General features: G+C 31.6%; 1 protein-coding gene across 1 annotated transcript in view; it reads left to right on the plus strand.

Annotated features, from left to right (window-relative positions):
* LOC118185366 (ubiquitin carboxyl-terminal hydrolase 40-like) overlaps positions 1-16204 on the plus strand; it is a 114412-nt gene that overhangs the window by 7258 nt on the left and 90950 nt on the right. The window contains exons 5-7 of the mRNA XM_035355206.2: positions 4968-5006; positions 7488-7634; positions 10863-10949. Of these exons, the coding sequence (XP_035211097.1) occupies positions 4968-5006; positions 7488-7634; positions 10863-10949 (273 nt within the window). The remainder of the gene's footprint in view (positions 1-4967; positions 5007-7487; positions 7635-10862; positions 10950-16204) is intronic.

The raw sequence follows: 16204 nt of genomic DNA on the forward strand, positions 1-16204 counted from the left end.
TGCATCACATGACCTAGAACAAACGCTCTGTTTGAATAGTGATGCTCATCACCTACTACATTCTTCCCATTGAGCCGTATCTTGTCCTGAATTTACAGCTTGCTGTTTGTGGCTGTTTTGTGGTAAGGACAGCATGTCCATAAAGTTCAAGGGCTTTTCTTGATCAACCTCTTCCTCGAATTGGGAGTAGAGGAATAGTGTCTTGTCCTTCATATGGCTGCAAGGCAGATACATGATAGTCACTTATGAAAGAAAACAGATCATCACTAGCAGAGGTTAATGCAAATTATTCCACTCACTTGATGGCACAATCTTCTACGATGAAGACCCAACTTTTCATTCCTGTTCTGTAAAGGTCCAAACAGAAAAAGATTCAAATCGTCGATTTGGTAAATATTCAAACAATTTATTATAGATCGGTGTTTGCAATATACCAGGTTCTAATAATTACAGTCATGGCAGTTCTTGATATAGTTATCAATATCTTGATATAGTTGGCAATCCATGCCTGTACGGTTGTACCATCTTGCAGTTCTGTTATATGTTCCTTTGTTTCCATAACATCAAGCTGAAGAAGCATCAGGATGTTCTTTAGACTCTTTCTCGTGCATAAAATAGAACTACTAACTTGGCTGTTGCAACACTTTGGTTCATGAGATAATCTCATCTTTATCACGACTTTCCAAACATTTAATAATTTTCCTAATATTTTCATTTTTTATTTGCTCTAGTCAAATTTCGTTTGGTCTTCGTGCAGTTATATTGATAGTGACAATGCAAATTTCACACTCTCCCACTTTATGCTGACAGAACAATCAGGACAGCATATCCACAACAGCATTAGCTTTGGAGCAGTCACAGAAAATATTATCTATTTTAACACAGCCATAGCATTTACAATCAGCTTGTTCACAATCTCTAAATATATGGCCATGTTTTCCACATATGTAACACATTTTCACATGTTCTTTGTAATCTTAAGCAATATGACCAGTTCGTATGCAGTTACAGAATTTATTCACGATATTCCATACTACTTCCTCCTTTGATGGAGGCATATGATGTGATGGGACTGTGACAATGTTACCTGTGTTAATGTAACATCGGATTTGGGGAATTTTTCTTCCCCTGGTTGAAAGGTTACTGAATGTTGACTCAATAATTTTTTCAATTCTAATCTTTGTTTTATTGGAAAGTTGTTTTCCTTCACTTTCTCTCTGTCAAAACTTGTTAAATTCCATATTATTTTCTGGATGCTCAGGTGGTTTGAAAACATCATCACTGTAACTGAATCTGTTTAGGGTGGTCATGGTAGTACCACACATTATTTGGAAGGTCTAAAACAATTCCGGTGCTATATATATGAAATCAGTTCTTAAAAGCGTTCTGGTATAATGTAAGTAATTAATACAAGTAAAGTTTTTCGCAACGATTATAGTTCAGTCTTAGTTTCTGCTTCGGTTGTATAAACGTCTGTTTCCTTCTGGACACCGTCAGAGAGGATTAACATTCATACTGGTTTTCTCAAATTCTATTTCTTGTTCTCTCAAAAGACAATATGATGTTTCTCCCACCATAGAATGGCTGGCTCCAATGTCAGCACACACAGTTCCAGTAGGCCTGTTTATTCACTCTGAAGAGTCATCTGGGATTCCTTGACAGAGAATGTCTAAAGGTGTAAACTCTGAAATTAGCTTCTTTCTTAAGAGAGGAGTAGCAGATGGGCAGTTATTGAAGCCTGACTTCCCAGAGACATGGCAACTAACAGCTGGTCAATCTTCATTTTTTGCGTTATGTCTTGATGATGCATTTTTAGTATGTCGAGGGTTACCTCTATAATTTTTGGGACTTAGAGAGAATTGTTGAAACTTAGAGAGTACCTTATTAACATTTTTATTTCATACCTGTCTAACTTCTTCATACAGATTTAATTTGTTCGCAAACTGAAGTGGATTGTTACAATGATCCAAAAATTGTTCTTTATAATCTGCAGGGGCTTTCTTCTTAATTTGATCTGCCAGTATCAAATTCTTTAATTGCTCAAATGTCATGACTTCTGATTCTTAAAGCCACCCATTGAAATGATTTTGTGAGGCAAAATAAGTCTCGCAAGATAGTTTCTAGACTTTTCCTGTGTTGGGTAACAGTTGCCGAAATTTCTCAGCACTCAATTTGAAGCACTTTAAAAGAACTTGTTTAACTTTCTCATAAACCTGAGTATCATCCGAAGATTCCTTTTAAATTAATTTTGCAACATCGGTTAGCACAAGACTAGGAAGATAAGTTACCCATTTTGAAAGTGGTAAGGGTTAATTGCCTCTCAAAGAAGTTCAGAAATAAACTTATATTGGCTGTTTTAGGATCAAAATTGGGAACTAGTGTGCTCAGTTCTAACTTAAGCGTGTCTGCAGCTACAGAAGAAGACACCTTTGCACGCTCCACTTTACTAGGAATAATACTGGATTGCAGCTTTAATTTCTCCGTTTAAAACAACTACTTATTTTCTTTCTCTCTCTCAGTAGGTAGTTCTGTTTCTTTTCTATCATTTATGATCCAGTTCAAACATTCCTTTGTAAACTCCACATTATATGTGGGACTGGTGATTATAGTATCCCTTAATTAAGACACATTGTTGTTTAACAACATTAATTGTTGTTTGACTTCTGAATTAGTATAAATCCCTTATTCAACAAATTAATTAATTCTTGCCTTTTGCTAAATAAGCAATGCTTAAATGAAAGATGATAAATTTTATGCATCAAACATGCATATTCAAAAGTAAAACATGAAAAAAAATAACTTATTGTGCATCACTTCTATTGATTGCTTGAAATAATATATAAAATACAAATACTTTATCTGAGAATGAAACAGTGATAGAAAATTGTGGATCATTCTGTGTGGCATGAAGCATCCTGCGTATAAAATCTACCCGAATTGGGTATTTGGCATAGGCTTGGAGTTGCACCTTTTGCACGTGGAAGGAAGGTATGTTTTTTTGCATGCAGAATCATTCACACCATTTTGTGCCAAATTCTCAAACTTGCTGCATTAAATACGATTAAATGTGTGTACCGGTCGATGGGGAAATGGCAGGTCATTTCAATACTCGATTTCTATTTAAGATGTGTAGCACCTCATTTTTGCCCTGCATTACACCTTGTTATTTAGAAGAATCCAATCTCCTGCAGCCATCGATTGATTTTTGAAGGTGATATATTGCAAACACCTTCTCAGATATTGTACTTGGTACATCCTCTGTGCTAGGCATCCATTGCCACCTGCTTACGCTAAATCAAATGTATATCTGCATATTTCTCATTCGTGTAATCTGACATGTTGTTTCCGAATCAAGTTTAACATGCACAAATTCTTAAATGCCCAATAATGAATACTTGCTTGCTGGATTTATTTTTATTATATGCATTGGAAATCTTTATATATATAGGTAGCTAAAGTGTGTGTTGCGATAGTTTATTGTTGCCATTCAGAAAAATAAGCGCGGAAATTAATGTTTCCACAGTTTTTAATTAATATCTTGGCCGATTAAAGTCGTATGGAGATGAGAACGGTATCGATGGATTCAGAGAATTTTTTGGAATCCGAGGATATGCGTCTCGACTCTCAACTCGGCACCGTTCCGTAGATATTTGAGAAAAAAGAATTTTGCACGTAGCCATTTTGCATGTGTGTGTGTCTTTCGTTCGCATTGCACATAAGCTAATAGACCCACGGCTACGAAATTTGGTACATAGGTGCATCTAGACAAGAGCCAGTGCACCTCGAAGCGATTTTTTCGAAATTCGCATTAGATTTTTTTTTTTTTTTAATTTTATGTTTTGATACGAAATTGCGTCATTTTGAGACATAATGGGCTATAGGAAAGCGAGATTTTACTCTACACATTCCATTTTCACATCTCCATGAAAAGTATTCACTTAGCTATTTTACGAACTTAAAATCAATTTCGTGTTTCAATAAATCGATTAAATACGAATTCATTTAATAAAGGGAGCTTAACACCTTCTCAATGGAATTTTTTCTAAAAAATTTTATTTTTAAAAATGTACAGTTTATTTTTCTTTGATTTTTGGACACATTAAACTTTTATCCTTGCGATTGCTTTTATAAATTTTATATTTTTATTTTATAATTATAATATTTTATATTTTTAACAAATTTTTTAAATGAAGCTTCCGAGCATACTTCTCACATCTTTAAAAATGTGATTTTGGCAACAATTTTCCTGTCTTATTGTTGTTGATAGATTTTTGATGAAATCACATCATTTTGAATAGTTTAATTCTTTTAGAAATATGGGTTTGGCAACAATTTTTCATCGTATTTCTTATGTCACTGTTTTTAAGAGATTGGCTATATATATATATATATATATATTTGATAAAGTTGTTCTGCAGAGTAAAATTCTGCACAGAATTTTATGTTTTTTGAGTTGCTTTATGTTATTTATTGCTCATTTCACTGTTTTTAAGATATTGAAACATTTTGAGTGATTTTTTTTAGGAAACAAAGTTCTTAACCTCCTTTATACCATTTGAGTTCTTAAGATTTTGCAAAGGGAAGTTGGTTAATTTATTTATTAGGATAATTAATATTTGTATTAAGGGATATTGCTTATTTCATTGTAATTTTGTTATATGTAATAACTTTTTTTTTATGAAGTTGTTGAGTAAAATTCTACGAAGTTTTTAAATTTAACGTTTGATGTTCCCTTCAGCCATTTTTCCTGTGCATTTAAAAGCCAGACAAAGGCTGGCAGCGAAGCTGCTAGTATTAAATATTATTTCCAACTTTGTGTTTCATATTTTCAGAAATGATTTGTGTATTCTGTAACATTTTTGTAAATTGTTTATTTATATGTATTTTAAAAATTAATTTAAAATTTTAAAAATTAATTTTAAAAAAATTAAAGTAAAATTGTTTATTTATATGTATTTTCTTTTTAGATTGTGTGTCAAATTTGTGGCAAAATCAGTGAAAAAGAAGTAAGTGTTGATATCAACGTATATAATATTTTATCTATAAAATTTCAGTTGATATTTGGATTATGGTAACTTGGCGAAAATTTGGCGACCAACTCTGCTACAGCAACCCTCTATTTTTTTTTTCGCCGCCATTTTGTCTTCACGAAGTAAAGACATGTTTCTTTTCTTTTTATTTACTGAACACTTTTTCCAACAATCTACTAGCCGAATTACACTTATGCTAGAAATTTTATGTAACAAAACTGCTTAATCATAACAAATATTAACTGCAAAATTAGGAAAAATTGCACAATCGCAAACTCCTTGTGCATTTTTCAGAATAACACATACACATAAACCATTTACACGTCGACTTATTTTTACTTAAAAAAACATCCCAGAATTGCAAAAAAATGGCATTGCACACACTCTTAACTTTATCCATCTACACTGCTATTTTCTCATAAATTACAAAAATTTGCACGAAAATGCAAAAAAATTCTGTGAATCTTTAAACTCGGTAAAAAGCACATATATGAAATTAAATTCGATCGCGAAAAAGTATATACCCTTTCCAAAGATGAACATTTCCACGTATAAAATAAATAAAATATCCAAAAACTTTTACCTCTAAATTATCTGTTATATTATAAATGTCACCAACGAATTCATACCGCAAACATTATAAATGGTTACAAATACTTAGTGTCAAATATTTAAAATTATTTCCATGCACGTTTACTTCAACTAAAACATATACCAAATTCTTACAAACATAAAATTCACAAAATAACTATCATTTAATTAAAATATCACTAAACCATGTACACGTCGACTTATTTTTACTTAAAAAAAAAAACTCAGAATTGCACAAAAATGACATTGCGCACACTCTTCACCATATCCATGTACACTCCTTTTTTCTCATAAATTAGAAAAATTTCACGAAAATGCATGACAATTTTCTGAATCTTTAAACCCGTTAAAAAGAACATATATGAAATTACCTAATAACGAAAAAGTATATAACTTTTCCAAATATGAACATTTTCACGTATAAAATAAATAAAATATCAAAAAACTTTTACCTCTAAATTAACTATTATATTATAAACGTCACCAACGAATTCATACTGCAAACATTACAAATACTTAGTGTCAAATATTTAAATTATTTCCATGCACGTTTACTTTCACTTAAACGTATACCAAATTCCTACAAACATATAATTCACAAAATAACTATCATTTAATTAAAATATAATTAAATTCAAAAACACTACTTAAAATATAAATAAGCACATACATTAAATTAATAAAAATTAGCTTACAATCCTAATTACTTTAAACTAAATCATTGCTAATAACACTTTTCCAATAATACCATATTACTTTATTTACTACTTACATTTAGAACAATGCATAAAAATAATATCCTCAAATAATTAAAAATACTAACTTACCTAAACTTCTTCAGAATCTTGACTACGTAGCCGATAAACTTTTCTTATTTCCTCCGCTAAATAAAAAGCAAGCGTATGTGCGCCTGTTTCAGGATCTTTAAAATCATACTTATAGTTCACAACAAGGTACCAGGTAAAATAAATAACTTAATAAAACATCTTTACTTCTATCTCGCACAACCTTGAAAAAACACTTATTACTACCCCTTTCAATCCCACTAAATACCCATTTCGAATTTACTTTAGTTAGGGCCATGGGATCCAAAAATTAACCAACACTGTTTCACACAACACAGAATAAAGCTAAATACAAAATTTCCAGATTTCCCCCCTTTCCGATTAAAGAACTGTAATTCGTCCATTAATGTCACATGACATATCTCATGATCTCTCATTTCCCTCACACTAAATAATGCGTAATCGGAACTGAGGACTTCTCAGATTATTACCAAAGTCCTAGGTAGTAACCTTTATCGCCTCCAAAATGTCGCCAAACTACCAGTTACCATATTCCAAAGATCTGCCAAAATTTCTTTATCATCCTTTAAATTTTCATGTGTAGATTTCATAAAATTATTTTGTTCAATTTCAAATATATATATGTATTACTCTCAGCTAATAGGCTATGTGAAATTCTCTTGAATCATCTTATTTAAAAAATCTTATTAAATTACAGATAAGGAAATAAATTTGTATTTATTGCACTTTAATTATTGTAAATGCTTTTCTGATTTGTCACACTTTTTAAGCACTATATGAAAACTTAAGTGGTCATCATTACCTAGCATTTGATGCAATCCTATACGTTTTTTCTCATGTAATGCACAAAATAAAGTGTCAGTTTTAATTTTTAATGTTAGCTTATAATGATTATTATTCTTTTATCTGCACATCTTTTGTGCTTGTAAATAGCTAGACATTTTAACTTTTAAATATAATGAGAATTTTTAATAATATACATTTTATGCTTTTTTAATAAAATACACTTTTATGCTTAATGTGCACTTTTAAAAACTTTTTTCTGTTTTAATTCTTTTAGGAAGACTTTTTAGATTTAAATGTAATTGTAGCTAATTACAATAATCTACAAGACAGTCTTAATGCAACGTTCCTACAACAAGAAATCATGAAGGGTAAAAATCAGTATCGCTGTAGTACCTGTTGTAATTTAGTCGATGCAAAGAAGGTAATAATTTAGTTTTATAAAGAAATATTTGTATTTTTATGTTCATTTGCAATACACTGTAATTTCATCTGAAAAACTACACTTAATATAATTTTGTTATTTCAGCCAGTGGTATCTTTTGGTATCTTCCTATTGAAGGTTATATTTATATTTTTGAAATTCAAGTTTTTTTCATGTTTGCTGAGTTTATGTTTTAAGAATGTTAGCAATTTTTGATTCAGTAAGGAGTGAGGAAGCTGCTATGTAATTCTTCCAAGAAAGAATCATTTTACATCATGTTTGAGTATGTGCATATTTTCATGAAATAATAAGGAATAAGGAAGTATGATTAAAGTGACTGTGCTTAGGAGTGGCTGCCATTTGGAAATGGTTTGCGTCACATGCTGAAATTTATAAATAAACCTTAATATCCTTTAAATAATGATTGCAAGCCATAATAATAAGGAATGCCAGAAAATTTGGTCATATATACTAGTACAACCACCTTAGTAAAAGTCACAAGATTTTCTTAATATGCCAAACTTTGGCAACCATGTGCGTAAGAATTCTTCAACCGAGTATGCACATAAAGCTTTTTCAGTTTTACCAAGCAATGTCACTGTTTTAATTTATATTTAGTTGTATTCCAAATTCCAACAGTTATTATAGACAAATCATGATGTTCATCTTATTTTTAAAATGCATGCTTGTAGCATTTTTCTACAATAAAAGTAACTGCAGTAACATTTCTGCAGGAATACAGTATTTTGAACATTTCTAAAGAAACTCACACCAATGGCCAAGTGATTGAGGCTGCTGAATATTGCTATTTTTGACGGGGGTTTGAATTCAAGCAAGCTGGCTGCTTAGTTAGGTTTTTTGGTTTTCATCATACTATGTAACATAAATACAATTTCCCTCAGAAAGCATTTCATGAAGGCATCCTTTCCCTTAGGCAGGTACCCCTCATGTGTTTTATGTATTTTAACAACCTGCTTGTTTTCAGAGCAGAATTTTCATCAGAATTAAAAAAAAAAAAAAAAAAAAAATTATGAAAAGGTTTGTTGATTGATTTTTGGGATAAATACGTAATTAAAACATAAGATATGTATATGAGTCATAAAAATTTTTTTACAAATGTAAGTTGTCATTCCTTTTCCTCCTGTAAAAAATCTGCACATTGTGCCGAGGGGGTTGCATTAATGTGCTAAATATCAAAAATTTTTCGTGTGAGTATTCTAGAACAGTATTTTAAGCATTTTCCCATTAAAGCCATAGCACACATTTTTGGTTTATTTCCTTCTACATGAAATGGAGGGATTGGAAACAGCAACAAGGAATATTCTGTAATGACAAAATCGTCCAGAAACTGATTGTAGGAAAACATGGCCTACGTAATGTTTTAAGTAAATTTTCATTCTGTTGCTACAATTTTGTTGCACTTATAAATTTTTAATATTAGAGATAATATGAAATTGGAGCATACTTCTCTTATGTAATTATTCGAGTTAATCATTGTGTTGTGATTCTGAAGAGCAATCTTTACTTTGCAAAACTCAATAGACATTCGCTGCTGACATCATAAGTAAAAAAATTGTGCGACGGTAATAAATAAAATGTGTGATCCAAAAAACTACTTTTATATTTGAACTTTTTTTATTCTTGACAAATGCTGCGTAGCTATTTCAACTTCAAGTCTAAAAAATATGTATTGTGTTTTTGGAGGGGGGGTGAAGAACAAGATAGTTGCTTTATTATCTCTTGGTAATGGAAACCATCGCAGTAGGAAGGGGACTAGTGGAAAATGCACCTGTGTGATTGTTGTTTAGGAACACAGTTATCACCAAGAAAGAAGCTGAACAAAATTCATGAGACCTGCTACCAACTAAATGCACCAAAACAAAATAAAAAGGGTAGTGTGTTTTGGCTGTTACAGAAAAGGGCCATATTTGAAACTTTTTGTTGAAGTTGTCTGCTTTTTTTATTATATACAGTGAAAATTGTTTAACACAAAACTGAGGGGACTGAAATATTTTTTCATGTTAAAGGATATTGAAATATATATATATATATATATATATATATATATATATTCAACAATATTTAAGTTTATTAGAGTACATACATATGTATATATGCATATATATTTTACATAGATATGTATATAGGCATGTATTTAATAAAAGTGAATAAAACAAAAACATCCACAAAAACATAATGAAATTTAATACAAAATTTTCAAGTTTTTTGAAAAACAAAACATTGAGTTTTTGGAAAATGAACTGCTATTTATCTTTGCATGGTCCTTTTTAGCATCAAATTGTACAATGTCGTCCATTTTGTTATTCATTTATCCATTGGAATGTGCATCTAAATAACTGCGCATACTTTTTATGATGTTTCTCATTTCAGATGACGTGAGAACAGGAACTGCGTTATTCATTTCATTTTCATCATCAGAATCTGCATCAATGAAATTTTTCAGCTTTGAACAAACTCCAAAATGTCTTTGTCTGCCATAATTGGGGCAGTACCAACGTTATCATTATCTACTGCAATGAATTCTTCGGATAATACAGTAGGACAGTCCAATAATACAGAAACTTTCTCAAACATTTTGGAGTCGCTGAATTCCATGCAGAGTGCAACATATTTTTACTGATTACATATATCACTGATTTTTACTCACACTGCGATATGCGTTACCGAATTCCAAAGCCAACTAATGAGAGATGAGATGTTTGTATTGGTGGAGAGTGAAAGTAGCTGAGATAAACAAAACTTGCTCATGTTCGAGAGTATTTCAAAGCCAAGTTTAGCCTCCTTTTTGAGAAATATTTGAAACCGCCTCTCTTTATTTCGCATCCCCTCTTAAATCTCGCCTGCAAGGACGGGTTTTCTGGGTTTGGGGTTTTCCGTACTTTGTTCATTCTCAGAAAGGAAATCTTTTCGTGTTAAGAGAAACAAATTGCATGAAAATACATAGCATAACATATTTCATCGTATATTATTTTATCTTTTTTGATTATGTCTATTAAAGTCATGTCTTGTAAACAATGAACCATGCTTTTGAAGTGTATAAGTAATTTCACTTAAATAATAACACTGAAATCATTAATTGTTAAAAAACTTCATACTTGAAGTTTTAATGTGATCAAATTTTGTTGCTTCATGATGTTCTGATGAAATGTGAATAATAGAATATTTCTGTCAATGTTCCTAAAAAGAAATCATTAAAATATATTTCAGGGTTCAAAAATTAAGTGTCTTCCTCCTATTCTGACTTTCTCACTTTTGCGCTTCAGCTACGATATAGCTAAAGGTGAACGTTATAAAGTAAGTGTGAGATAATTTTTTGGCTTTTTTAGTTGTATGTTATTATTATTATTTGTAAAAAATATTAATTTTGTCATAAGAATAAAGTATAATTTTCAGTTTTTTTTGGTTTTTATAAAGTTTTAAAAAGCACAAAATACAATAAAAAAAGTTATTTTTAGTATTTGCACATTTATTAAAAGCAGTGGCAAAAAAATTATGAAACTATATGGGTAATGAGGCTTAGAAAATCATCATTTTAAGTATATTGACCTTCCTTTTTGAAATTATGAAAGTTGTGTAGTACTTGACAAAGATGCTGCCGGTATTTAAGTGTTTTGGAGACATAGATTATATTGAAGAGTTTTCATTGTAACAAGGAAAATAAAATAAATTTAATTCCAAAATATTTTTTATCATAATCTTCTCAAATCTCAGTACTCTTAAGTATAACATTTCCTTCAACTTCTGAATTAATTTTATTAATTCCTTCTTGGAAGTAACTTTTCTCGGGCTTTCCAAAATATCCATTTATAGCCTGAATCGCGCTTCTTCATTTGCCAAAAATTTCTTCCCAGCTAGGAATGTTTTGAGCTTTGAGAAGAGACTGAAGTCTAAGGAAGCCCAATCTGGTGAGTATGGTAGATGTGGAAGGATTCAGAATTTAAAATTTGATTACTTTTTTTTGGGGGGATTAACCCCCTAAAAATATCACTTGAATATATAAGGCATTATCTTGATTAAATAGCATCCTTTTCTTGACTGTTTATGGGCATTTTTCCTGAATAATCACTTTTAGCTTGTCCATAGATTTCCAAAAACTGATGCTAGCATCTTTCTATCTTTTTATTTCTTATGACCTGAATTGTTTTTACCAATCCACCAATTTGATTGCAGTATAGTTTCTGGTAGTTGGTGATTATTCAAAGTACTGTTAAAAATTGTCTTTTGGGACTTGGTGAATTCTGCTTACAAACTTCTAACATTTGCTGAAATTTGGGTTGAAACGTGATTTTACTCAGGATCAAGCAGATGCTGAATGTATCTTCAGTGAACCTTTTATAAGCCTAGTTTTTGATGCAAAATATAATTACTCATTCATAAGAGATGACCATGACATGATGGAATTTTACACTCTTTTATTTGGTGATTTTTATTCACAATTTTTGGTGTGGTAGCTATTATTGAACATCCTGAATTTGCATTTAACAGTTGTGAGTGCAACCAAGCTTAAATTCCAGTGTCCAAGAACTCGTGACAGAAAATGAAAGTAATAAATTACCAGAAATAGTATTTAATTTGAATTCCGTTTTTATTACAAATTTTTCTACCTAGTAAAAAATTTGATAACTTTTACTTGGTGTTCTCACAGCAGATGGCTTACCTCCCATGAATCAGGATCAAAATTAAAGAAACTGATAGCATTACAATACTAAACCACATAAAAAGGAGCAGTACATAGGTAAATAAATACGAAGAAATTATCCATACTAACTTTTATTACATGACCAAATTATTATAATAAATTACATAAAATTACTAAAAGAATGCATTTATGAGAAAGAAAGACTGAAGAGAACCCTATCATATCTCTCAATGGTTGTCATTATACATTAAGCACATTGAAAAAGCAATTCAAGTGATACTATATATCATTTTAAACAGTCCTGTTTTTTATTTGTCAATATTTGCCATTTTACTACTATAATCAGATCCCTATTTTTTATTCGCACAAACACTGTTTTGATGAATCTCAGCATGGCCAAAAATTTGTCCTCGTTGTTGGCAGGCTGCCATTATATTAATAATATGATGTAGGAACACTGTATGTGCTATTCCTCTCCATACTGTTATTTGTTTAAGATTACTTCATAAATCCTTTGATGCTCGATAATTCTCCGTTGGAATTTGTAGAAAATGTTAAGTATCTTGGTGTCATTCTTGACCAAAAATTAACATGGAAAAAGCACATTGAATTCCTTTCTGCTAAATGTGAAAAAATTATTAATGGCTTTCACCGAATCGCCAAAAATACTTATGGAGTAAGCTACAATGTTAAGAAACTCATGTGTAAGCAGTGTATTGTACCTTTCATTTCGTACGGCTGTCGTGCTTGGGGACATGTTCTAACCAAGAAGGTTAACAAAAGAAATTTAAGAAAGATTCAACGGAGAATTCTTCTTCGTATTATTAGTGGTTATAGAACCTTAAGCTATGAGGCTACTTTTGTTCTTGCAGGAGTTCTGCCTATTGATTTTGAAATTGCATATAAGAATAATATTTTTGAGTCATTGGCAACTGATGCTTTGGAAGACTGTATTAATGGAACTGTCCCCTTCACTGATATTCCTCATCCCGCTACTTTAGAACCCATAAATTTCTGCGATTATAAAGAGACTGCTGAAATAAGTTTTCACGTGGTTTTCTTTACAGATGGCAGCAAGATGAACAACAAGGTTGGCCTTGCATTTGTTCTTTTTGAAGGCCATTCCGAGGTTTGTTTTTTTTAGACACCTTATACGGAGTGAATGCACAGTTTTTCAAGCAGAACTTCTGTGCATTTATCTTGCCGTCAAATGGATCCAAGATAATGGGACAACATCCTCAAAGTACCTTATTTGTTCTGATTCTCTTTCTTCTATTCAACTTTTGAACAGTATTACCAGCTGCGATAAAGTAGTTATCGAAACCCTAGTAACTGTTAGTTCACTTAGAATTAGAGGTATTGATATCTGCTTTGCTTATGTGCGTGCTCATCATGGTTTCTACGGAAATGAAAGAGCTGATTTCTTAGTAAAGATGCCTTAAATTTACCCATTGATATCAACATTAGCATTCCAAAGAGTTATTGGAAGTCCTTTCATTATAAAAAGCTTTTAGCTGTGTGGAATGAGGAATACATTTCATCTTGTAATGCTGAAGTCACCAAAAAGTTCCTTCCTTCTATTTACCATAGACTGAATTCCGAGTCTTTCCTCTCGTTAAATTTTAAAGTGTCTCAGTTTTTATCTGGTCACGGTAAATTTGCAAGTTACCTGTTTCGTTTTAATCTACGATCAAACAATTTATGTGAATGTTCAAAAAGAGTTCCTAAGAATGTGGCACATTTGATTTTCTCATGCCCTACATTTGATGGCCCTAGATTATGCTTACAGAACGATTTGAAAATGTTCAGAGTGATTTGGCCAGTGAACTTATCTGTTTTCGTGAAGTCCAGACTGCTGTTCTCTGCTTTTGTTCGCTTTATTTATGCATGTAACTTTTAATGTTTATTTATGCTTGTAACTTTTAATGTTTTAGTTAACTTACATCTGTAAGCCCCGTGTTGTGCACAAGGAGTCTGTATGTTCTCAAAGGAGGGGAAAAAAATTTCCAAATTTTCCAACGTTCCAAATTTTTTTTTGCTTAATTGCTTTTTAATATCAGACATTTTGACAGTTATATTTAAAATTTGCTTTTAAATATGCTGCCCAGACAGTATAGTGTATAGTTGTAAGGGGAGCCAACAGCAATACCAAAGGGCCCAGGTTCAAATCCCAGAGAAGGCATGGTTGAAACTGCCCATCCCTTCATAAGAGGCAAAGGCGGTGCTTCCATAATAAAGTGATCACCACTTCTGGCCTTAGTAGTAGTCGAACTGAAGTGGGCTGAGGGCCCGCCATTTCTGGGGGGAAATATTTTAAAAGAGAAACGACTGCCCTGTGGGCAAAGTGGCTAGCGCATCGCACAGCTACACCACAGGTCAGAGTTTGATCCCCGGGCTGGGCAAGGTTGACTTAACCTTTTGTCCCTTGAATGGGTCAATAAAATGAGTACAAATTTACTTGGGGACTAAACACCAGAGGTCCTGCGACAAGCTGACCACTTGCCCAAAGCATATACTGATGCACTCCGTGGCCTAAGGTCAAGAAAGCAGATTTCGGGGCACTGCATGCCATGGCCCACTAGGTTATCTGGAAATGATAATAACTTATAGCAGTTTCTGAAACTTTTTAGTCTGTGAATAAAGCATAATTTCAAGTTCAGTTTATAAAGATTTAAAGATACTTTATGTTAGTGGTCACTAGGAACATAGGTGTTGGTAAATTATGGCTAATTTACCTGTGAATGTCTGTTTTCATGCTGCATCCTTCCCACAATGTTTATCATATTCTTTTAATTACATACTCAATCTTGTTCTTTTAGCCTTTATATATAGCATCCTTCAACATACTGCTCATTTATTACTGTCGTAATGGATCTCTGGAATTCCTGAAATAATAAAACAGTAACTTTTTGCTTCTTGCGGAATAGCAATATTACATAAATTATATAACTAATAATTATTATTGACAAATGGTGATTCCCATTTGATTTCCATGCAGTGAAATTATGCATCATTAAAGGAAACTTGTTGTGGAAATGCAACATTTAAAAGTGATACAGCTGATAGAAATAAAGGTAGGAATTTAGTATGAAATAAGCCATGTTGCAATAACAGACAGTGATTTATTTAAAAGGAATTAACTTCCATCAGAGTTTGCCAAGAAGCAGTGGATATTGTTAATAAAACAATTATTGATTGGAATGGTTATTTTTAAAATGTGTGATGGGCAAAAATAAATAGAGAGTCAAATTTGCGAAAATTTGCATTTAGACAAAGGCTAACTTAATGCTAAGCAATTTCCATTAGCAACTAATGTGCAAATACTAATTTAAATTGTAAATAAGTAAAAAAAGTGTTTTAAAATTTCATGAAATATTTTTTTTAAATTTTTTCATTCATACATAAACAAAATATGTAGGATGTAACAGAACGATAGTCGCAACTTCAAGGAGTGATAGATGTGACAAAAGTAATAATTTTTATAATCCAATGGGAAATAAAATGTGAATGCAGAAATGCAGTAAGTATGAGGGATGTGGAAAGTAAAAAGTAGTTTTGATCACTGATAGTGACCAGTAATAATATTTGATATTTATAAGAATTGTTCATATGAACGACGAGCAACTGCAATATACACTTCTCAACAAGAAGTGATCTTGTTTATGAGATGCAGACCTAAAAGTCTTATCAACAGAATTAGCATCACTGCTAATGAAATATGCCGGATGCTGTACTTCATCATTGTGATACATGTATTGCAGTTTATGATAATTTATTTGAAAAATTCTTGTAAGTATCAGACATTATTTCATGTAAATATCTATGTTTAAATGTTCCCCGTGCTCTTTATATTTTCTGTGTTCCCATTTCTACATTCCACCACATTGAATCATGAAAGTTGTTACTTTTG

The sequence above is a fragment of the Stegodyphus dumicola genome, chromosome 7 (genome assembly GCF_044657685.1).
Source record: "Stegodyphus dumicola isolate Sdum_Otavi_A_Nest chromosome 7, ASM4465768v1".
Classification (NCBI taxonomy): domain Eukaryota; kingdom Metazoa; phylum Arthropoda; class Arachnida; order Araneae; family Eresidae; genus Stegodyphus; species Stegodyphus dumicola.